The 23,775-nt window shown below is 35.8% G+C and overlaps 1 protein-coding gene across 1 annotated transcript; it reads left to right on the top strand.

Moving 5' to 3' along the window:
* The first annotated feature begins 21,334 nt into the window (after positions 1-21,334).
* Positions 21,335-23,775, top strand: LOC138899369 (uncharacterized). Its single transcript, XM_070185535.1, has 5 exons — positions 21,335-21,478; positions 21,832-22,123; positions 22,221-22,510; positions 22,604-23,014; positions 23,440-23,775. The coding sequence occupies exons 1-5, from the start codon at positions 21,335-21,337 to the stop codon at positions 23,773-23,775; spliced, it is 1,473 nt and encodes a 490-aa protein (XP_070041636.1).

The raw sequence follows: 23,775 nt of genomic DNA, 5'->3' as shown, positions 1-23,775 counted from the left end.
GACAAATGATCATGCTTAGATTTGTATTTATATGAAGAAATTTATTAAATGTATATAAATATTTAATATATTATGGGGCCTTTTTGTATAACGGTAGGATAAACAAGGATTTCACACCTCGGTGGGATTAACTATAGATAGCTAATCCACCATTTAGTATAAAAAGTCTCTCGGGATTAGCTAATATTTATAACCAAACATGAGATAAATATAATTCCAAATTCTATTTCGGAATTATAATCCTTATATCTTATACTAAATAATCCCTATGATATCAAACTCATAACTCATAAACTTTTAAACTCACCTATGACAGGGATGACAATGGTACGAGGCAGAGCGGGGCGGATTTAAGTCTATGCGATGCGGCTGCAGGTGCGAGCGGGTTCAATTTTTTTTTTAAATATTAGTGCGTGTGCGGGTTCAAAATAGATGAGCTAAGGAACTTTGCAGTTGAATAAGCAAAGCTTATCCTCGAGACATTCAATCCTAAAACAAACAGTTTTTGGTCCGCAATTACTAATTCTTACAAATTTTATGGCAATATTTTGGAAAAATATTTTTGAGAGTTTTTTCTTTTGCAAAACAAATATTCTTTGGGTAATTGCACTTTTTTCCTTTTGGAGTGTTCTTACGACAACAACAACAACATCTAGTATAATTCTACTAATGGGGTTTGAGGAAGGTAGTGTGTACACAGACTTAGTGTGTACACAGGCCTTACCCCTATCCTATGGTAGAGATGCTGTTTCCAAGAGACATTCGGCTTCCTCCCTCCAAAAACTCTCCACCTTGCTCTTGGGGTGACTCGAACTTGATTGAAAATAAAAAATGCTTACCACTAGAGCAACTCCCTTTGTCTGGAGTGTTCATACTGTTTTTTAAATATTTCAGAGTCTGAATCCTATAACTTCAGTTAATTAAATTATACAATCATAAATTTTGTTATGCGGGGTGGGTTGGAAACGGTAAGTTTTGCTATGCGGGGCGGATTAAATTTTGTGCGTGTGGAGATTGAACCTGCCCATTGCCATCTCTAGTCTCTGATTTAGTCAAATGTGCAAAAAACATAAGCATGAGTGGTCAACACATGCATGTATGGAATCAGGATAACAAGATTGAGACCAAGCCAGAAAAATTCAAATGTAGCCAAATAAATCCATTTCAACCGAAAGTAACTGTCATTCAAGTCAAAAGCAGAAACTGCACCTAAAGTAACAACTAACAATTTAAAAGAAAATGACAAAAGCAAGTAGAAAATCACATTAATCATTGGTACAAATAATACAAAGGGCCTCACCTTAGGGCCCCCCTTTAAGACCAAATTCCGAATTGTCTCATTTTCCACTGCCCTATGTCCCTTAGGGGTCGTTTGGTACAAGGGACGGGGATAACATGGAATGAGATGTGGAATTAAATTTATTGTATTTGGTTGTTGGTAATTTATACCTCCAACCAAATAAAGTATAAATTTAATCTCAGACTTAATCTAGGATATTCCATCTTATCTCACCTTATCTCTCAAATGTGGGATTATTTTATTTCATCTCTCATGTGATATAGATTAGTCCCGGAATAATTTAGTCTGCATACCAAACGATTCCTTAGAACATAGAGAAAAAATTATGCATTTTCTCCCTACTATAAGTTAGGGTCGGAAATGATTTTTTTATCTCCACTTACAATTTAAATTTAAAAAAAAAAATGATCTTGCAAAAATTTCATGTATGCCGAGGGTCTACCGGAAATAACATATCTGCCTTTTTGAAAGTAGAGGTAAGGTTTGCGTACATTCTACGCCCCACTTGAGGATTACACTATGTTGGTGTTATTGTTGTTGCAAAATTTTCATGTATTTATTTTATATATTTCCTGTGTTAATCTTTTCTTGATGTCCTATGAAAATGGCTATATAACTAAAATAACATCTGTAATGGACTACAAACCTGATCTTCCGTTCGAAAAAATGCTCTATAAGTTCCCGCTTCCTCCTCCTTTCCCTTCCCATTGTAGCCATTGCCCTAAATAATTCAAGAAACACTTCCTTTGCTCCCCATGGCAAGATAACTAAACTTCCAAAGTATAAAATAATTCCCAAAAAAAAAAAGGATTAGCTAGCAAAGAAAGTCTTGGTTTTGATTCAAGAAAATGGAAATACAATTGGCAAAGTGTGAGTGTTGTGGTCTAAAAGAAGATTGCACACAAGACTATATTAATGAAGTGAAGGCCAATTTCAAGGGGAAATGGTTGTGTGGGTTGTGTTCAGAAGCTGTTAGAGATGAAGTTAAAAGAGGAAAAAAAAAATAAATAATAATAATAATAATAATAATATTAGTAATAGTAATAATAATAGTAATAAGCAATATTTTCTTGTGATAGAAGAAGCAGTGAAAGCTCCCATGTCATTTTGTAGAAAATATAACTCTAATCCTGCAATTTGTGTAGCTAATGGGATAAGGCAGATGCTAAGGAAAAGGTCTGGTGATTTATCTTCCTCTTACCTTCCAAGAAATGTACAAGATCAACAAGAACATCCCAAGTTGGAGTTAAATCTTTTAACTCCTATTGTAACTATTAACTATGGTGGAATAAAGTGTAACAACACCTTGTTTTTGTTTAATCATCTGATTGTTGGGACGAACTGATTCGACTAATCCAGGTTTGCACGTCGTAAGGCTCAGCTCTTCCTACCAAGAATTTTATTTCTAATGTATTCTTATTGTAATTAGATAAGGGTAACCTTAACTATGGTGGAATAAAGTGGAACAACGCCTAATTTTTGTTTAATCATCTAGTTTTGGGGACACACTAGTTCGACTAATCCAAGTTCGTGCGTCGTAAGTCTCAGTAACGGGAAGCTCTTCGTACCAAGAATTTTACTTCTAATGTATTTTTATTATAATTAGACAATGGTAACATTAACTATGGTGGAATAAAGTCTAACAACACGTTTTTTGTTTAATCATCTGGTTCAAGAATACATTGGTCCAACTACTCGAGGTTTGCACGTCGTAAGATTCAATTAATTGGTTGCTTTCCCCGTCAAGAATTCTATTTCGAAGGCTCAAACCCAAGAATTATGTTTTGTTATGTATGCATATCACTTTTTTGTATTTCAGCTTTTATATTTGGTCATTCAGTATTCCTAACCAATTACCCTAATTAATTTAAATTCACGTTACGCAAATTCCATTTATGTTTCAGTTTAGTTAGAAAGAATCACAGTATCTTTGATGAAAATTATTTTTCCTCTAATTTCTTTTATGTTTTGTTTGTATTGTGTGTGTGTGGGGGGGGGGTGATAAGTCAAATGGTACATATTAGTAAAAACTTATTCTTCCTTTTTTGAAGAAAAGGAGGAAAAGAAAGTATAAAGTTTTGTATTAAGTTAAAGTAACTTTGGAGGTAAATATTTTAGTTTTAAACTTCTTGTTTTGTTGTTAATAAGATGAGTTATATTCATAAAAATATTAATGACTTATTTAAGATCATAAATTTCATATATCCTTATTTTTCTTAAATTCTGTAACAAGTTAAATTATGCCACATAAATTTGAACAGAGGGAGTAGTTCACCAACTTTGTTAACAATCAAGAAAATGATCTCTCAAACACAACTAACTCATGGCATGTCCCCAGATTTCATGATTTCAGCAAAAATAAATTAATCTACATTATACTATGATTTTAGCTACAACGACAGGGTTCTCCCTGAGAATTAAATATTTTTTAAAAAGTATATATCAACCTCCAAATTGCCTCGTGATCATGGAATTGAGTCCTTAACTTTGGTTGTCCAAACTATTGGTCCATAGTAGGGGTGGCAAGTGGGGCCGGGACCGGTCCTAAGTGGGCTTCGCGGGCCCGGTCTTACGTGGGCCGATCCTATACGGTCCGGTCCTAAACGGTCCTGGGCCTCGCGGGCTTAATGCTGGAACCGGTCCGGGACTGGGACCATGAACTAACGGGCCTGGGTTTAGTGGGCCGGTCCCGGTCCGGTCCCGGGCCTAAACGGGCCCAACATAAACTTTCTATTTTTAATTTAATTTTTTATAGAAGTTAGAGAAAAAAATTGTAATAAAGATATATAAGCTATATTCGATTTATATACTATATATACATCTTAAAATATATATATATATACTATATTATATATACATAGTATACATCTTAAAATATACTATATATACATCTTAAGATATACTATATATATATATATAGTATAGTATAGTAGATCTTAATATATATATACATCTTAAGATATATAAGCTATATATATATATAGTAAGGTGTATATATAGTATATCTTAATATGTATACTATCGAATATGACTTATAAACTATGTATATATATTATAGTGTATATATACATTTTAAGATATATATATATATATATAAATAGTTATATAGTTATATACACACTATACTATATATACATAGTATATTCGATATACTATAGTATATATAGTATATATATATAAGCTTATATATATATATACTATATATATATAAGCTTATATATATATACTATATATACATCTTAAGATATATAAGCTATATTCGATTTATATATTATATATACATGTATATCTACTATATATATCTAGTATATCTAGTATACTATGTATATATAGTATATCTTAAGATGTATATGTAGTATAGTATATATTGTATATCTTAAGATGTATATATAGTATAGTATATATAGTATATCGAATATAGTTTATATATCTTATGAGATGTATATATAGTATAGTATAAATATAAGCTTATATGTATACTATAATATATATACATCTTACTATATATAAGCTATATTCGATTTATATACTATATATACTTCTTAAGATATACTATATATACATGTATATCTACTATATATATCTAGTATATCTAGTATACTATGTATTTATAGTATATCTTAAGATGTATATATAGTATAGTATATATAGTATATCTTAAGATGTATATATAGTATAGTATATATAGTATATCTTAAGATGTATATATAGTATATCGAATATAGTTTATATATCTTATGAGATGTATATATAGTATAGACTATAGTATAGTATAAATATAAGCTTATATATATATATATATATATATATATATATATATATATACTATACTATATGTATAGCTTAAGGTATACTATATATACATGTATATCTACTATATATATCTAATATATCTTGTATACTATGTATATATAGTATATCTTAAGATGTATATATAGTATATCTTAAGATGTATATATATTATAGTATATATAGTATATCTTAAGATGTATATATAGTATATCGAATATAGTTTATATATCTTATGAGATGTATATATAGTATAGTATAAATATAAGTTTATATGTATACTATACTATACTATAATATATATACATCTTACTATATATAAGCTATATTCGATTTATATACTATATATACATCTTAAGATATACTATATATACATGTATATCTACTATATATATCTAGTATATCTAGTATACTATGTATATATAGTATATCTTAAGATGTATATGTAGTATAGTATATATAGTATATCTTAAGATGTATATATAGTATATCGAATATAGTTTATATATCTTATGAGATGTATATATAGTATAGACTATAGTATAGTATAAATATAAGCTTATATGTATACTATAATATATATACATCTTACTATATATAAGCTATATTCGATTTATATACTATATATACATCTTAAGATGTATATGTAGTATAGTATATATAGTATATCTTAAGATGTATATATAGTATAGTATATATAGTATATCTTAAGATGTATATATAGTATAGTATATATAGTGTATCGAATATAGTTTTTATATCTTATGAGATGTATATATACTTATATAGTATAGACTATAGTATAGTATAAATATAAGCTTATATGTATACTATACTATAATATATATACATCTTATTATATATAAGCTATATTCGATTTATATACTATATATACATCTTAAGATATACTATATATATATATGTATATCTACTATATATATCTAGTATACTATGTATATATAGTATATCTTAAGATGTATTTGACAGCCCAACGACTATTTTTTACAATCCAACGTTTTTTGTTTTTAAAAAAAAAAAAATTTAAATAATTAGCCGTTGGGCCTGCTAGGCCCGCTAAGGGGACCGGGCCGGTCCCGGTCCTTGGCGGGCCAAATCACAGGACCGGACCAGGCCCACTAAAACCGGACCAAACGGTCCTTGCCCGTTTAACCGTTTGGCCCGTCTGGCCCGCAGTCCTGGGCCGGTCCCGGGCCTGGACCGGCCCTTTTGCCAGGCCTAGTCCATAGTTTGCCAAAGGCCAGGCATTTATTGGGCTTATCAGCCACCATCATTAAAGTAAAAATGACACCAGACAGCCATTCTAGAGGACTAGTATTTAGGAATTATCCAATGAGTTCTGAATTTTAGTTTTTCAGTTTAATTTTTCATGACACATAATTCTGACATTAAGATTTTTAGTTTAAATTTTTAGAACAAAATAAGTACTAACTAATCCCTAAATACTTGACTAAAATGACTATTTGTGTACTTTCCCCATCATTAAGGGCCTAATGGGCCAGGTAGATCATCTTAGTAATTCATAGCCCAAATGGAGGCAAAAGAGGTAGTAATGTTGTTGGCTATCCACTTATAGGTCGTGTAATTACGAAAATAACCATTGTCATGAAGTTTAAATTTTACAGTGAACTCCAGAATAATATAATATCTATCCATGACATTGGCTATTTTTGAACTACAGAGGCTAAAAAGTGGCTATTTGTGAATTTTGCCTAGCAAAGGAGCAACTATGAGCGACAAGACTTTTAGCGCAACGACCAATTAAGTAACAAATCCATCGCAGCTGGGGCAAGTGCACAGATAGCCAGCTTAGACATGCTATTTAGAGATTAACCATTACTTATTTTTTTCTGAAATTTTAAACTAAAAATTTTAACTTTAGTATATTTTTGTCCTAAAAAATTGAACAAAAAAACTAAAATTGCTAATTCCTAAATAACAGCCTTTATAGTTGCCACCAGGTGTCATTCTACAGATTTGGGAGCAAATAAATGTCGATGTGCAATGAATCTAGCTAAATATGCATCACACGACTTAACTTTAATAAATCGTTTAATATGCAAATTAAATACTTTTTGAAATGGTTTAAAAATATATTATTGACATATGTGTTTTTGTTGTTTAAGGCTTATTTATATAAGCTCAAATATATGGTATAAAAGTTCTCAGATTTTGAAATATTCGATATTCTTTCACCCTAAAATCGATAATCAAATAAGAATTTTTTGAAAACTAAAACCAAACACCTAACCGTTATTAAAAAAACCAAAAAAATCAGTTTGGTTAACTTTTTTTTTTTTAACTTCTGCCCAAACTACATACACATTTCTAATATATTCATTGCATTAACCGTATCCGTATTCAGGAACGGAGCTAGCATTTGGGTTACGGGCGTCCAAACTTTATATTTTTCTTAAAAAATTTATTGAATATGTAAAACTATTTAATTTAGAATCCAATTACTTAAATGGACTAATATTTTCGTGACCGAAATCGGCATGCACGGTGATGTCAGCGCCATTGACATTAGTAACGTGAGGGCTGAGGCAGTGGAAATACATCCAAGGGTGACGAAGATTGTGGTGAGAAATGGAGCCAAAGGTGGCGAAGCGGAGTTGTTGTTGGAACAACTGAAGGTGGACACGTGGAGCCCGTGGAGGTATAGGTTGCCTGTGGCGGCGAAGCCGGAGCTGGCTACCGCGGCGTTTGTGGATGGAGAGTTAATCGTGACGGTGCCAAAGGGTGGTAATGGCTGTCGAGGATTCGGCGGAAGGGACAACTTTTTGGTACGTAGGCTTGTTGTTGTGTAGTAGTGAGAGCTACGTTCTGATCCTTCCGTCCGTTCCATTTTTGTACTATGTATTTTAGTTTAACTATGCACTAAATTTAAGAGGGGTAAGTAACCATAAATTTATTTTCTTAATAGGTTACGATATGAGGGGTAGAATCAATCATATTAACGTACCTATATCACACGGTTAGAATTTATGGACTTGCAGATATATTGTATTAAATATAATTGTGTGTTGGTTACAGGTGGCGGAGCCAGGGGTGTCAAAATATATAAAAGTAAACATACGAGAAAATTAAGGGGAGTCAAAACATAGTGTGTGTATATATATATATATATATTTTTTTTTACCTACCTACACAGTGTATTTTTCCTGCGAAAGGGGTGTCATTTGATATCCCTTCTTGTAAGGTGGATCCGCCATTGTTGTTTACTATCACTATAAGGATGACCTAAATTAAAGTGATCTACTAAGGTTTAAAATTAAATAGGCCAAAGGATACCTTATAAAGTATGGGATCTAATGTGTAGATACTCGGATGTTATTTCTAGTTTAATGATTGGCTAAATTAGAAATACGAAGAAGGGCCAAAAATGTCCTTGAACTATTTAAAATAGCTTAAAAATGCCCTCTCTTTGTTTTTGGTACCAAAATATCTCTGTCGTCTATATTTTGGACCACATATGTCCTTAAAACATTAGTTTTGCCATTGAAGGTGACATGGCAGTCCAACTGGGTTATATTTGCCTACATGGTCATCCACCTAAGCAATCCAGCATGTCAAAATTATTTTTTCGAAAAAAATTATTTTTCTGATTTTTTTTAAAATACAAAATCAACATTTATTTCGAAAAAAGTAAAAAAAAATCGTTTTTTTTTATTTCGGGAATTTTTATTAAAATACAAAATCAACACTTATTCCGAAAAAAGTAAAAACAATTTTAAAAAATTATTTTTTTCAGAAATTTTTATTAAAATACAAAATCAACACTTATTCCGAAAAAAGTAAAAAAATTCCTGAAACATTATTTATTTTGGAATTTTTTATTACAATACAAAATCAACACTTATTCCGAAAAAAGTAAAAACATTTCGGAAAAATATTTTTTTCGAATTATTTTTTACTTATTTCGGAATAAGTGTTGATTTTGTATTTTTTTTTTAAAATTCCGAAAAAATAATTTTGCCATGCTGGATTGCTTAGGTGGATGGCCATGTAAGAAAATCTAACCCAGCTGGACTGTCATGTCACCTTCAATGGCAAGACTAACAGTTTAAGGCCATCTGTCGTCCAAAACATAGACGACAGAGATATTTTTGGTACCAAAAACAAACGGAGGGCATTTTTGAGCTATTTCAAATAATTGAAGTGCATTTTTTGCCCTTTTCCGTTAGAAATACATTAATTTGTGCACCAATTAAATGAGTTACGGTCCCCAAATTAGACGTAGGGTTTTCTTTCTAACATCTAATCGCTGTAAAGAGTAGAACGACTTACGTCTTGGTTAGGAAGACTGTAGACCAAAAGATTCAGTGATCTCTGCGGCACTCATGGATTCTGGTACGCTTCCGTATTGTTCTTGATGATTTGACATGATAAGTATCGGGTAAAAATGCCCAATACTTATGCTCTAACAATTGATATCAGAGCATGAATTATGTTGAATCATTAAGGAATTGTATTTAGAAAAACGTATTTGAAAATTGTGTTACGGGTTTTAGCAGTCATGCTTGCGATATATGCCTACTACCAGGAAAGCTTCTTTTTATTTTCCGGTCGAAATTTCGTGAGTCGCTGTTTAAGGCATTGCCGCTAAGACACCTACAATTCGGCCTAAAGTGGTGGTGGCTGCTTTTAGGTTTTGACGAAACTGTTCTTAATAAATAAATAAAGGTTTGGTGGTTAACCGAGGGTAAAGTTGTCGTGAATTAAGGTTGTAAAGTTTAAGCCTTATCATCCATCACGTGTTCTTACTTTGAAAGCATCTTTCAATTGTAATTTTATAATGAACTACTTTAGATCACAATATTTCGGAAACTACTTTTGCAGCAGATGAGTTTGATTTAGAATCAGGAGGTGTCGTCCTTCTGTAATTTACTGCCAGAAAGTTTGGGAAATTTAAATTTGGATATTGGTACAGTTGTATAAATTTTGAGATTAATAAATTTGAAATTTGATGTTGCCAAAGTGACCCTCTTGTGGAGATTTATTTATTTTAAAATATAAAAACTTGCTAACGTGTAACTTATGTAAATAATAATCGGTCCAAAGGAAAGTCAATGTTTAATAAAATTACATGTGTCTTTTGTGGTAATAAACACGTGATGATTATTTAGTTTTATGTGTGAATAATAAATCGGCACAAAGGAAGATTTATTATTCGACATGTTCTTTTATTATCAGTGTTTGATTACTACACCAAGACACCACTTACAAGTTAATACTTTGTCCAAAGATGAAATATTAATGGAGTGACCAGTATCTTGAGATGTGATTTACCTTTATTCGAATTTATTTTCATTTTGGTTTTAAGTATTATGTGAGCTTATTTCGTTATTTGTTGTTCTCTGGATTTAGTTGAAATTACTTCTGCAAATATTACTGCCAACATCAATTCAATTTCAGAAACATTCGGGGGCACTATATATGAAAAGACTACGCTAAGGAATTCCTGACCAAAATTAAAAACGAATTTGTCAAGAATGAAAAGGCAGAGAATCATACACTCTTGACGAATTCAAATTCAATATGGTACAGAAAGAATAAGGAAGTTGCGGTTACAACATAAGGAATTAACTAAGGATAGTTGCTTCTTCAGTAAAGCTGAAGGTCATCAGAAGAAGGGTATTCTTCTTAATTTTGTTTATTCTGAGGTTAATTTGACTTCGGTACCAAGACACACGTGATAGTTAGATTCCGGCACGACAACTCACATCAGTGTGTCTATGCAGGGTTGCCTGAATTGCCGAAAGCTTAATGATGGTGAAAGATACATCTATGTTGGTGATGGAAAGTCGGTGAAAGTCGAAACAATTGGAACTTTTAGATTATTGTTAAGAGCTAGTTTTTATTTGGATTTGAATGAGACTTTCGTTGCACCGTCTTTTAGACGGAATTTGATTTATGTTTCTGTATTGGACAAGTCTGGTTATTTTTGTTCAATTGGAAATGGAAAAGCCAGTCTCTCTTATAATTCAAAATTGGTTGGTTCTGATTCTTTATCAGGTTACGATAATCTATATTTACTCGATACGGTTGCTTCGTTCAATGAATCCTTGCATGTTAACATAACTGGTAATAAGCGCAAATTAACCGGCGAGAATTCAGCTGCTTTGTGGCACAATATATTAGGCCATATCTCCAAAAGGAGAATTGAGAGACTTGTGTTCAATGGTATTCTCGATCCTCTTGATTTTCTGTGTTGATTGTATTAAAGGGAAACAAACAAATATTAGGAGATTTGGAGCCAACAGAAAATCAGAAGTCTTAGAACTAATACACACTGATATTTGTGGACAGTGCCCTACAGCTTCTTGGAATAGTCAACAATATTTTTAGAGCCGTTAATATAGGCTTGGCCCGTTGGGCCAACCCAACCCGTGATTTAGCAGGATTGGGCTAGAAATTTTGGACCCCATTTAAAAAGTAGGCCATTAAGCCTGTGGGCCTAATAAAATATTTATTTAAAATATATAAAATATAAAAAGTATACTGCTTCTAGCGATGAAAAGTCAGAATTGAATCTTTACTTAGAGGAACCAAATCTTGATCTTGAGAAGTTTCAAGAGATAGATGTTGTCATATATTGAAAATACCATTCTAGAAAATATTCCGATCTTTTAGTGATGGCACGTGATATACTTAGCATTCCTATTACCACTGTAGCATCGAAATCAAAATTTAGCATTGGTGGGCGTGTTCTGAAAAAGTACAGAAGTTGCATCCGTCATAAAAATGTTCAAACACTTGTTACTACTCGAAATTGGCTGCACGACTTTTCCCAAACTCAAATTGGTAATATTTTTTTATGTGAATTTGAATATTATTATTTTTTAAAATTTTATTATTCTTAATATTTAACTAATTAATATTACATAAGAATTGTAGATGTAGATGAAAGTGAAGATGTTAATACAACCTTGTCACAAGCGAATTCAAATAAGTTTGATGAAGATGATGTGTTGGATATCTCATAAGCGTCATGGACGTTCTCTTGAATAATTTGTTTTAAGTTTTGAATTTTAGTGAATGAAATATAGTCTTGTCTTTTAGTTTTTAGTGTTTATTGTGATATATTGGAATAGTATAAAAAGTTATTATGTTTTGCGATATTTTTCCAATAAGATATTTTTTAACTTTTAAATATTTATCTTTTTTTAAGGTTAGAACTTAAAAAAAAATATAAAATTATATTTTAAAAAATAATGGGTCGGTCCGTGGGGGTCTATAGTGAGCCTATTTATATAGTCTACAAAATAAAAAAACTTCTTATTAATATACCTTCTTCTTATTAATAAGAAAAAAAGAAGGTATATTAATAAGAAGTTTTTTATTTTGTAGACCATATAAATAGGCTCACTGTAAACCCCCATATATATATATATATATATATATATATATATATATATATATATACTTTTGTAGACCATATAAATAGGCTCACTGTAAACCCCCATCAATATAAGGGGAGGATGAGGTCCCCCGTTGATTGTCTTCAACGTCTACCATTGTATCCCTATTACAAACATTGATTTTCCTTTCAAAAACAGTTCCTAAGATGTCTGCCCACACTGCATCATTCGAAAACACCGGAGGAACTGCCATAAATTGGGCCTTGTCAAAAACTTCCTTCCTTCATTTGCGAGGAGATCCGCCACTTGATTCTGCTCCCTGTAGCTATGGCCTATGACTGGGTTCCCCAACTGCTCCATCAGAATACCTGCATTTAGCAATTATGGGGTTGTGAGTTAAGTTGGCATGCTTTAACATTTCCAACACCACTTTAGAGTCAGTGTCAATCACAATAGATGATAAGCCTTGATCTAGAGTTGTTTTTAGCCCCAAGCATAGGGATTGGAGCTCTGACGTAAGACTATTGGTGTTTGGGAGCCCCCTCATGAAGCCTAAAACCCAGTCGCCCATGTTGTTTCTGAATACCCCCACACACACAATACCTCATTTTCCTGTGTTAAGGCATGCATCACCATCAGTGTTCAACTTATAAAAGCCCTTATCTGGTGGTTGCCACTTTAGGTATAAGGTGGTTGTTGTTGTAACATGCCTTGATGTGGCTGCTACATGGTGGTATTCAATATCCTTTGCTATTGTTTGGTGTACATTAATGTGATTTCATCTCTTTTCAAAGACATTAGAGTTCCTAGTGAGCCAGATGGCCCAGAGGAAGAAGGGTAGTAGCTGTTTCCATTTGATGCAAGCATTGTATTTAACATTTTGAAGCCTATGCCGTGTGTCTTCCCAATTTGGCATAGAAAAAGGGATTTACACTAAGGTTAGGCTTATGGTTGCACTGGTGCATCAATTGCAGCCAGAACCCTTTGACATTGGCACATTCAAATAAGATGTGGTTTATGTCTTCTATGGCATAATCACAGAAGTAGAAGTTAGGATTAATTCTCAGGCCAATGTGGTGTAAATGATTCCCCGTAGGCAGCTTGTTTTGCTGCATGATCCATATGAAGAACTTAATCTTATTGGGGGTCTTTAGCTTCCAAATCCAGCTAAAGTGGTCTTCATTAGAACTGTCACTGTGCATCAAGGAAGGAGTAGACTGATTTGGTACTAAACATGCCATTGGGATTAAGGTTATAGATTAGCTTATCCTCAACAGAGGTGGAGGTGGGAATGAAGGTGTTTTGTATTATCATGTTGATGTCATGGGGGATTGGGTAGGGAATGTAGCTGAAATCCCAAACCCCATTAGAGAACACTTCATTAATCCTTGTGTTCAGGTCACTGTGGTACCATGGACCATTATGGATTTTATCTAGTGGTTGCATTTTGGGAAGCCATGTGTCAGTAAGGAATCTAACCCTATCCCCTTTTTGAACCACCTATCTAGTGCAATTGGTGCATATCTTACGACCCTCCTGAACATTCTTCCAGGTCCTAGTCTTAGCCTTAACCCTGTTCCCTCCTCCACTGCAATGCTTTTCCATGAGCATCCTAACCCAGATGGAGGTAGTATTATTGTAGAGTCTCCAAGCAAGAATGGTTTTTCATGTTTTGTTCTTTAGATGGGACTACTGGAGGCCCAGCCCTCCCCTGTTCTTTGGTTTGGTGACAGTGGCCCACTTGACCATGTGTAGCTTCCTTTTCGTAGGAGTTGTACCCAAAATAAAATTCCTTTGGATTTGGTCAATTTGATTAATAATTTGGAAGGGTAACTGGATGTATTGCATTACATGGTTTGGAATTCTATTAAGGCAAGACTTGGCCAAAGTGGTTCGTCCAACCATGTTCAGGAACTTTGTTTTCCACCTGCCATTCTACTATTGAGGTTATCTTTGATGAATTGGAAGTCACTATTCCTAGGACTTCTGTTAAAGATGGGAAAACCAAGGTATTTCCCTAAATCTTTAGCACATTTGATACCTAAGATGGAACTGCATGATGTGGCACACACTTCTTGGCAATTTGAAGAAAAGATCACTTTGGATTTCTAGAGGTTAATCTTCTGCCCATATGCAACATTGAAATTACCTAAGATGGCTAAGATTGTCTCACAGTTTCTCCTATTGGCTCTTGCAAACATAGTGAGGTTATCAACAAAGAATAGGTGGGAGATTCTAGGCCCTCCACTACTGATGCTGATAGGGAACCAATCCTTATTAGTTACATCATTGTTAATATCTCTGGAAAGCCTTTTCATGCATATGATGAACAAATAGGGTGACATTGGATTCCCCTGCCTAATGCCTCTACTGGTCTTGAAGTAATCAGTCTGGGTACCATTGACAAGGATGAAGATGAAGCTTGTAGTGAGACATGATATGATTAAGGTGGTTAGTTTAGTAGGGAACTTGAAGAAAAGAAGGGATTCTCTATGAAAGACCATTCTAACCTATCAAAAGCCTTCTCTCAGTCCACTTTTAGAATCATATTGGCATTCTTACCTTTCATATTTTGGAAGTGGGTAATGTACTCTTGGACCACAATGGTATTATCAGTAGCTCTTCTATTGGCTAAAAAGCTGGCTTGAGTAGGGCCAATGATGTTCTGAAGCAAGGGTTTGATTCTATTGACAATGATCTTAGTGATCAACTTATACATGGTGTTACACAAACCTATTGGCTTGAAGTTTTTCAGCATAGTGGCATTAGGGCACTTTGGGATGAGGCAGAGGTTGGTTTGGTTTATTTCAGGAGGGATTATACAAGTGAAAAAGACAGTATAGCAGAATTGGATTACATTACCAGAAACTATATGTCAGTACTTCTTATAAAAGAAGGGATGGAGGCCATCATGCCCAGGTGCCTTCATGGCCTTGAAGGAGAACAAGGCACTCTTGATCTTAGAGAGCCTAAGGATGGAGTCAATGGTGCTTTGCTCCCTGGTAGTCAGGATATTAGCACTATCAGTAATGTGGATCTTGTTCAGCATTGAGCTATGGTGTTCAGTGGTATAAATCTTGGTGAAGTAGTTAAGGATTGTGTCTTTAATGTCCTTGGAATCCTGAATATTGTTCCCCACCTCATATTTTAAAGACATGATCATGTTCCTCCTTCTTTTCTTAAGCGTGGATATATGGAAGAATTTAGTGTTAGCATCTCCCTCACTTAACCAATTAATTCTGGATTTAAGCTTCCAGAAGTCTTCTTCACTCCTAGAATGACAGAGAAATCTTGATGGAGTTTGGCTTTAAGCTCCTGAAGGAAGGTACTAAAGGGATAGGCATTGGACTTCTGAATGCCAGAAAGTCTCACAAGGATATGCCTTTTCCTATGGAAAATGTTGCCAAAGACATGCTTATTCCAGTCAACCACCCTATTGGTAAAAATAAAGGTAGCTTTCAGGATATCAGTATTGGCAACAAAACTATCCTCCATAAGAGAGAGAAAGTCAGGGTGGTTGCTCCACATAGATTCAAACTTAAAAGGCTTGTTGGCCATGCTGTGACTTTGCAGGATTAGACTTAAAAGAAGAGGACAGTGATCTGAGTGGGTCCTAGGAAGATGGGTAACAGTTGATTCAGGAAACTCCTCAATCTAATCATTAGTTGCAAAGCACCTATCAAGTCTTTCTAGGATTATATCTTGCTTATTGGAGTAACTTTTATTAGACCAAGTATATTTAGATCCTTTAAAACCTAGATCCACTAATTTGCAACTGTTCGAGCATTTTCAGAATCTGTTGCTTCTATTAGTGTTAAAGTTATTACCCCCAAACTTATCCCTGGCTTGTAGTAGTTCATTGAAATCCCCCATCCCCCACAAGCAAATTACCCCCGTAGACAGAAGCCAGATCCTCTAGTGTGTTCCAAAGCTTATTTCTATTATTGACACAATTACTAGAATATATAGCAAAAAAAGCCATTTAGTGTAGGAGGGGGGGTACCTTGACCATGACATGCACTCCTTGTGGAGTAGTGGCTACTTCCTCTAACTTATCCAGATCATCCTTCCACATGAGCACAATCCCACCAGACTGTCCAACAGCAGGGGATTGGAATTGGGCATCAAACTTGAGTTCAACAGTGAGGTGTTTGTGGTCTACCATTCTAGTCTTCAGCAAGACCAGTATGGTAGGGTTATGGAGCTTCACCATAGATGAACAATGCCTACAGAACTCCACACTATTGGCCCCTTAGCATTCCATATTATGAAATTCATTAAGAGGGGGTTTTGGGTTGGAGCCTTCCTTTTGATTCCCTCCTCCTTGCTCACTGGGGTTAGCTTCATCATACCTACTAGAGGGACCAGAGTCACTGTTGAGTTTTTTGAGTTTGGAAATGAGTACACTCGGAGATCGAGTTTGCAACTTATGAGGTTTTTGGGGCATAGGTCAATAAGCATTTCTCCTGACTTCTCTTTGAACTCTATCTCCAGGGGTTCCTGCATGAGAAAGGCCTTTGTCTTTGGCATCCCTAGTTTTTCTAGCATGTTCTCCATGTCCATATTGGACTCTCTGAGATAGTCCAATGCCATGGTGGTGCCCCAGCTCAACAGATCTATGGGTGAGAGTGGTTGTGATGGTGGATGAGGAACTTGGACTATTGGTGGCCAGAGTTAGAAGGTTGGAGATGGGACTGGAGTCTCTAGGTTCATGAGGGGGAAGAAGGGCATGGTCTAGCAAAGATGGCCCATGAGTGTGTTGAGTTCCTCCATAGATTGTGGTTATTTGTGCCCCATGTACTGGTCTTGGAGTAAGGTGGACATCTATAACTGGTGTCCAAAGTTTGCCAGACCCTGGTGGAGGAACTGTGTGGCCAGTCGAGCTAGGTACCTGGGATTTTGGATGGTTATTTCCATTGGGACAGACCCAACCATCATTTGTAGGTTCTGGGTGTGTCTTTGGAGTGCCATATCCAACCATGACTCTGGCATGAGCTCTAGAGGCATTGGGTCGGTGGATATGGTTAACAAAGTTGTGGTTTATGTTTGGGAAGGGGGGTTGTTGCTTTCCATCAGAAAGATCACAGTGAATGGGACTGTTGGTGTGGCTTGAGGAAAAGGGAGAGGGGGGGGGGGAGAAACATTATAGTGGCCTTTCATGGGTGAGTGGGCCAATTTAGGATGGGATTGTGCTGACAAAGATCCCTTTCCAAAAAGGAGATACTCTCTATTTGTGTAAGAGTACCCAATTTGGGAGGAGTAGAGTCAAAATGAGGGGTAGAATCTACGATCCCATTTTTGTAGATTGTATTTGGATTTTTGGGAATGAAGATATTCTCTAAAGTGGCATATTTTGGGATTGTGGATGACTTAGTCAGATACCATTTTAGCCCAATCAGCTTTGCATGTGGGGCTTCTCTTGTTTTGACTAGGCCCACTTGTGAAGATGGGCCTTTATCGGAGTTGAGTCTTAAAGACTTCAAGTCTTGTTAGTTCTCCGTAGCCCACCTCATAGAGCCCAAGTGTTCGCCTAGGTTCAGATGTTCATGGGTTTTAGGGCTGCTGCCACTAATGGTGGTGGTAGCTAGGTCGAGGAACGTACCTGTAGCTTCACTGTACCACTTTACCTGGATCGTGGGCTGCTCCGATGTTGCTCCAGCTGGCCTTTATAAGCGATTTCCTTTATGGGTTCCTTTTTGTTCCGCTTGAATGGGACCATTTTCCACAGAGAATATTTGCCAGGAACTGTACCAGTAATTTTGGTTGTAGGATTTGGGTTAGTTAGGATGTTGGTTTCGTTGTCCTTGGTGGTGAATGGATAGTAGCGTAGCGTATGTCCAATTCTCTCACATCCCTTGCAGAGAATCCCTTCCGCCTCATCTAGGATGGGTTGGTTGTGGGTGTCGATGGTGATAGCAGTGGTGACGGGGATGTCTAATGGAACCTGGACACAGATCCTATCATACCTCCCCCCTAAGGGTGGAAGAGGTACATGTATATATTTTCAATAGTTTGCCAACCCTATTGCACACTTGCTCGAGGATCGCCCTATCATAGAACTCCGTTGGGAGTTGTGGTAGTCTGATCCAAATTGCTGTAATAGTAAGCTTGGATTCCACTAGGACAAAGTTTGATTCCTATTTCCATATATATAGGAAGTGGCACGTCACAAACCAGGGCCCATCTGCCAGGACTTTGTTCATGCTAGCTTCTAGGTTGAATTTGACGATGAAGAAGTTCCAACCCATATCGATTAGCGTTAGGGGTTCAATAGGGTTCCAAAGATGTGAAAGCTTTGCTCGCAGTAACTGGTGGGGAATTTTCCTCCCAAATAGTTTTACTATTAGGGAGTATCTCCAGGGGAGGTATAACTTATTTATGTCCTCCTTTGACAAAGGGATGGGGATATTCCCCGCATTTAATTCAAACAGGGGAGGGGGTGAGTTAGTTCATATGAAGTGGTGGACATGAGGTTCCTTTCTAGTAGGATTTCATTGAAAGAGTTTTTTTGAGGGGTGTCCTCTTCCATCTCAAATTGGGAGGCTTCCATAGGGGAGTCCGGTGGTTCCGATGGGATTTTGGAGGATGGATCCTCCGTCGACGGTGCGTATGTGTCCATGTCAGTGGTATTTGGTTAGAGAGTGGAGAGAGGTGTGGTTTTTCTCTTATTAATATACCTTCTAGAACAACATATACTTAAATACATATTAATTCATTCTTTTGCAAAACTGAACATGGACCGAACCTTATAAATATGGATGATCAAGCTATGTTTGTATTTTCATCTGATTTATTTCCTCGACAATCGAAAACTGTGAATTTCAATTGATTTACAAACTTCAAATATATAAAATTCTCCTCAACTGTTAATTTTTTTCCCAAGTTTCTTACTTAAACTATTGAGTGTTTGTGGTATTACCGAACTTAATATTTGAAGGTTAAAATCTTTGAGTTTTTGGCCAAAAACACTAACTTACTATCCATGAATCAATGTAACAAATTAAAACCCTATTAAGAAAAGCCATTCATTTCCCCAACTCTGATAAGCTTCACCAAACAACCCAATACAAGGAAAGAAGCAAACTCAAAAATGGGTTAACCGGCGGATACATGGATATCCATATTATCCATAACTTCTTGAATATGATCACTTTTGGGAGAATTCTTAGTCTCTCAAACTTGAGGAACCCCCAATTTAAGGCTTTACAAATAGAACTGTCAATATGGGCCGGGCCGAGTTAGCCAGCCTGGCCCGTGTGGGCTTTAGCAATTGACGGGTTACCCCACCATCTTGATTACCCCACCATCTTGATGGGACTTATAATGGTCGGCCCACTCCAGCCCTATGTTATCCGTAGGCCCTCACGGGCCGGCCCATCATTTTTTAAAATATAATTTTATATTTTTTCTTTAAGTTCTAACCTACAAAAATAAATATTTAAAAGTTAAAAAATATCTTATTGGAAAAATTTTGCAAAATATACTAACTTTTTATACCATTCCAATATATCGTAATAAACACTAAAAAGTAAAAGACAAGGCTATATTTCATTCACTTAAATTCAAAACTCAAAACAAACTATTAAATAGAACGTCCATGACGCTTATGGGATATTCAACACATCATCTTCATCAAACACATTTGAATTCTCTTGTGATAAGGTTTTCGTAACATCTTCACTTTCATCTACATCTACAATTCATATACAATATTAAGAATAATAAAAATTTTAAAAAATAATAATATTCAAATTCACATAAAAGAATATTACCAGTTTGAGTTTGGGAAAAGTCGTGCAGCTAATTTCGAGTAGTAACAAGTGTTTGGACATTTTCATGATGGATGAAACTTATGTACTTTGTCAGAACATGCCTACCAATGCTAAATGTTATTTTCGATGTTGCAGTGGTAACAGGAATGCTAAGTACATCACTCGCCATCACTGAAAGATCGGGATATTTTCTAGAATGGTCCTTTCAATACATGAAAATATCTATCTCTTGAAACTTCTGAAGATCAAGCTTTGGTGCCTCTAAGTAAAGATCCAATTTTGACTTTTCATCGCTAGAAGCCGTAAACATTTTATATTTTATATATTTTAAATAAATATTTTATTAGGCCCACGGGCCAGCCCAGCCCAATCCCAGTCAAGCCTCACGGGCCACGGGCTTACATGGGTCGGGCTTAAAATCCTCTTTTTAAAAGGGCTCCAAAAATTCTAACCCAACTCTGCTAAATCACGTTGGGCCAACCCATATTGACGACTCTATTTACAAATATAAAAGTTAAACCCATAGTTATCCATTGGTTATCTATTTTCTAATTGGATAATATAATTCTTATCCTTATATGGCCCGTTTTTAAAAATTTTATTATCCATCCCATTTTAATGGATAATATGGGTGGATAACTATTTTTTAAAACTATTTTCCACCACTATTGTTATGGAATTGATGCAATATGAATTTGGGAGCCATATTATGTGAGATGAACTAATGCTTGGGATAGTGGTATAATGTGCAATTGGTAAAGTACACACTTTAAGTAGGTTTAATGGGAGGTTGTAAAGATTTATACTTGCATTGATCAACTGAGATTGTTAGATCTAGTTAATACAGATGAAAACTACAAATAGATCGCTATAATTTTACTTACTAATTTATTTATTTACATATCATTTCCATGTGTAATTTCTTATTTTCAGTTCAGTCTTCTCTTTTCAGAGGGTATTTGTAACTACTTTAAATCTCTTTAGTATAACTTTTGCTTAGCTAAATTTTTAGCAAGATTTCTTCTCAAATTGCATTTTGTAATATTTGGTATCAGAGCATCAATCTTTGCTTTGTAGGTACAATTGCTGAAATGGCTTCAGAAATGAACAAGATTAAAGAGATGGTGCAAAATCTTGCTTCAGGGATTTCTAGCCTAAGCTCGAGACATATTAGAAACTCCCATAAATTGTCTTCTCAATTAAGAGAAATCAGGAATTCATTGGAAGCCATAAAGGTAGGAGAAGAACCCAATTTCAAATCTTGGTTGGTGCAACATGTGAAATTTATTTAGTTAGTGGGTTTCATACATCCTTATCTCCAAGAAGGGCATATGTGTTATACCGAGGTGAAGCGCAGATGTTACACCCTATGTTTTCATACATAAAAGTACATCGTAAGTTAATAGATGTAAGTTCGGAAATGAGATCCTCTTTGAAAGTACATAAAGTAAGTTAATAATGTTACCATGGAAGTTACAAATATTTAAGATCATGAATAACAAGTACCAAGATGGTTGGAAGGCTTAGAATCTAAACGAATTGAAGAAACTAATGGGTATCTCGGGATGTTAATGGGTATACGATATAGTATTCACGGGGTGTTGGCGGCAAGAAGGGGGTAGGTATTTTACTTGATAGGGATCTGAGAGAGTTAGTGGTGGATGTCAGGAGGGTGAATGATAAGATGTTAAGTATTAAGCTAGTGGTTAATGGGTTCACTTTTAACATGATTAGTGCCTACGTGCCTCAAGTAGGGCTGAGAGAGGAGATCAAAAAGCGCTTCTGGGAGGATTTGGACGAGGTTGTGCATGGTTTCCCGCAATCCGAGAAGGTTTTCATAGGGGGTGACTTCATTGGTCATGTTGGGAAGACGGCTAGAGGTTATAATGAGGTGCATGGAGAGTTCGGTTTCGGGGTTAGGAACGAGGGTGGTACTTCGTTTGTTGGATTTTGCTAAAGCTTTTGACTTGGTACTAGATAACACAGGTTTTCATAAAAGGGAGGAGCAATTGGTCACTTTCTGGAGTAGGGTTGTCATGACTCAAATTGATTATCCTCTCCTCAAGAAAGGTGATAAGGGCCTTTGGATGGATTGCAAGGTTATCCCGAGTGAGTTCCTCTCGACACATCATAGGCTCTTGGTAATGGACTTGGAGATTAAGGGAGCGAGGAAGAAGAGAGCCGTATACGTCCAACCTAAGATCAAGTGGGGAGCCTTGACTAAGGGAAAGGCTCAGGAGTTGACAGAGAAGTTGTTGGCTATGGGGGTCTGGAGGAGTAGTTGGGGTGCGAGTAGTATGTAGACCACGAAAGCGAACTGCATTAGGGAAACTACTACGGAGGTGTTATGGGTCTCGAAGGGTTACTTGGGTGGCCACAAAGGGGACTTGTGGTGGAATGGGGAGGCCCAAGGAAATGTGAAAGCTAAGAAAGCGTCATATTTGAAGCTATTGGGGAGCACAGACGAGGAAGATCGGAGGTCACATAGGGAGTGTTATAAGAAGGCAAGGAGAGAGGCGAAGGTCGCCGTCACATCGGCTAAGATTACAGCTTTTGAGATATTGTATAAGGATCTTGGGGGAAAATACGGGGATAAGAAGTTGTACAAGTTAGGCAAGATTAGGGAGAGGAAGGCTCAGGACCTGGATCAATTGAGGTGCATCAAAGACGAAGACGGTAAGGTATTAGTGGAAGAGGCAGGTATCAGGTGTAGATGGCAGGGGTACTTCCATAGACTCTTGAACGAGGAAGGGGATATAAACATCGTGCTGGTAAGTTAGAGAGATTTTGGGTTTTGTAGGCATATTAAGTGTGAGGAGGTTGATGTGGTAATACCGAAGATGAGTAAGGGTAGGGCGACTGGTCCTGACGAGATCCCGGTGGAATTTTGGAAAAACTCGGGTAGGGTAGGCTTAGAGTGGCTTACTAGCTTGTTTAATGTCAATTTCAAGATGCAGATGATGCCCGAAGATTGGCAGTTGAGTTTGTTGATTCAATTGTACAAAAACAAAGAGGATATCCAGAACTGTAACAACTATAGGGGTATCAAGCTGCTAAATCATACTATGAAGGTTTAGGAGAGGGTGGTGGAGAAGAGAGTGAGGACAGGTGTATCTATATCTGAGAACCAGTTTAATTATATGCCAAACGGTCAACTACAGTAGCCATTCACCTTGTGAGACGCTTGGTGGAGTAGTATAGGGAGAGGAAAAAGGACTTGCACATGGTGCTCATTGACCTTGAGAAATCTTATTACAAAGTCCCGAGGGAGGTACTATGGAGGTGTTTGGAGGTTAGCGGAGTACTGGTAGCGTACATCATGGTGATTAAGGACATGTATGAAGGTGCTAAGACTCGGGTGAGGACGGCGGGAGGATACTCAGAACATTTTCCTGTGGAGATGGGGTTGCATCAGGGATCATCCCTTAGCCTGGTTTTGTTTGCCCTAGCGTTGGATGTGCTGACACGACACATACAAGGGAGGGTGCAATGGTGTATGTTATTTGATGATGACATAGTACTGATTGACTAG

The sequence above is a fragment of the Nicotiana tomentosiformis genome, chromosome 9 (assembly GCF_000390325.3).
Source record: "Nicotiana tomentosiformis chromosome 9, ASM39032v3, whole genome shotgun sequence".
NCBI lineage: Eukaryota > Viridiplantae > Streptophyta > Magnoliopsida > Solanales > Solanaceae > Nicotiana > Nicotiana tomentosiformis.
Note: the sequence above shows the minus strand (reverse complement) of the source record. Positions and strands in the feature narration are given on the sequence as shown.

Excerpts from the sequence above, each read along its gene's own strand:
- LOC138899369 (XM_070185535.1), top strand. The coding sequence starts at position 21,335 with ATGGCTTCAGAAATGAACAAGATTAAAGAGATGGTGCAAAATCTTGCT. Across the intron at positions 22,124-22,220 it reads TGTTGGGAAGACGGCTAGAG|ATAACACAGGTTTTCATAAA; the intron begins GTTATAATGAGG and ends ACTTGGTACTAG. Across the intron at positions 22,511-22,603 it reads AGAAGTTGTTGGCTATGGGG|GGTTACTTGGGTGGCCACAA; the intron begins GTCTGGAGGAGT and ends TGGGTCTCGAAG.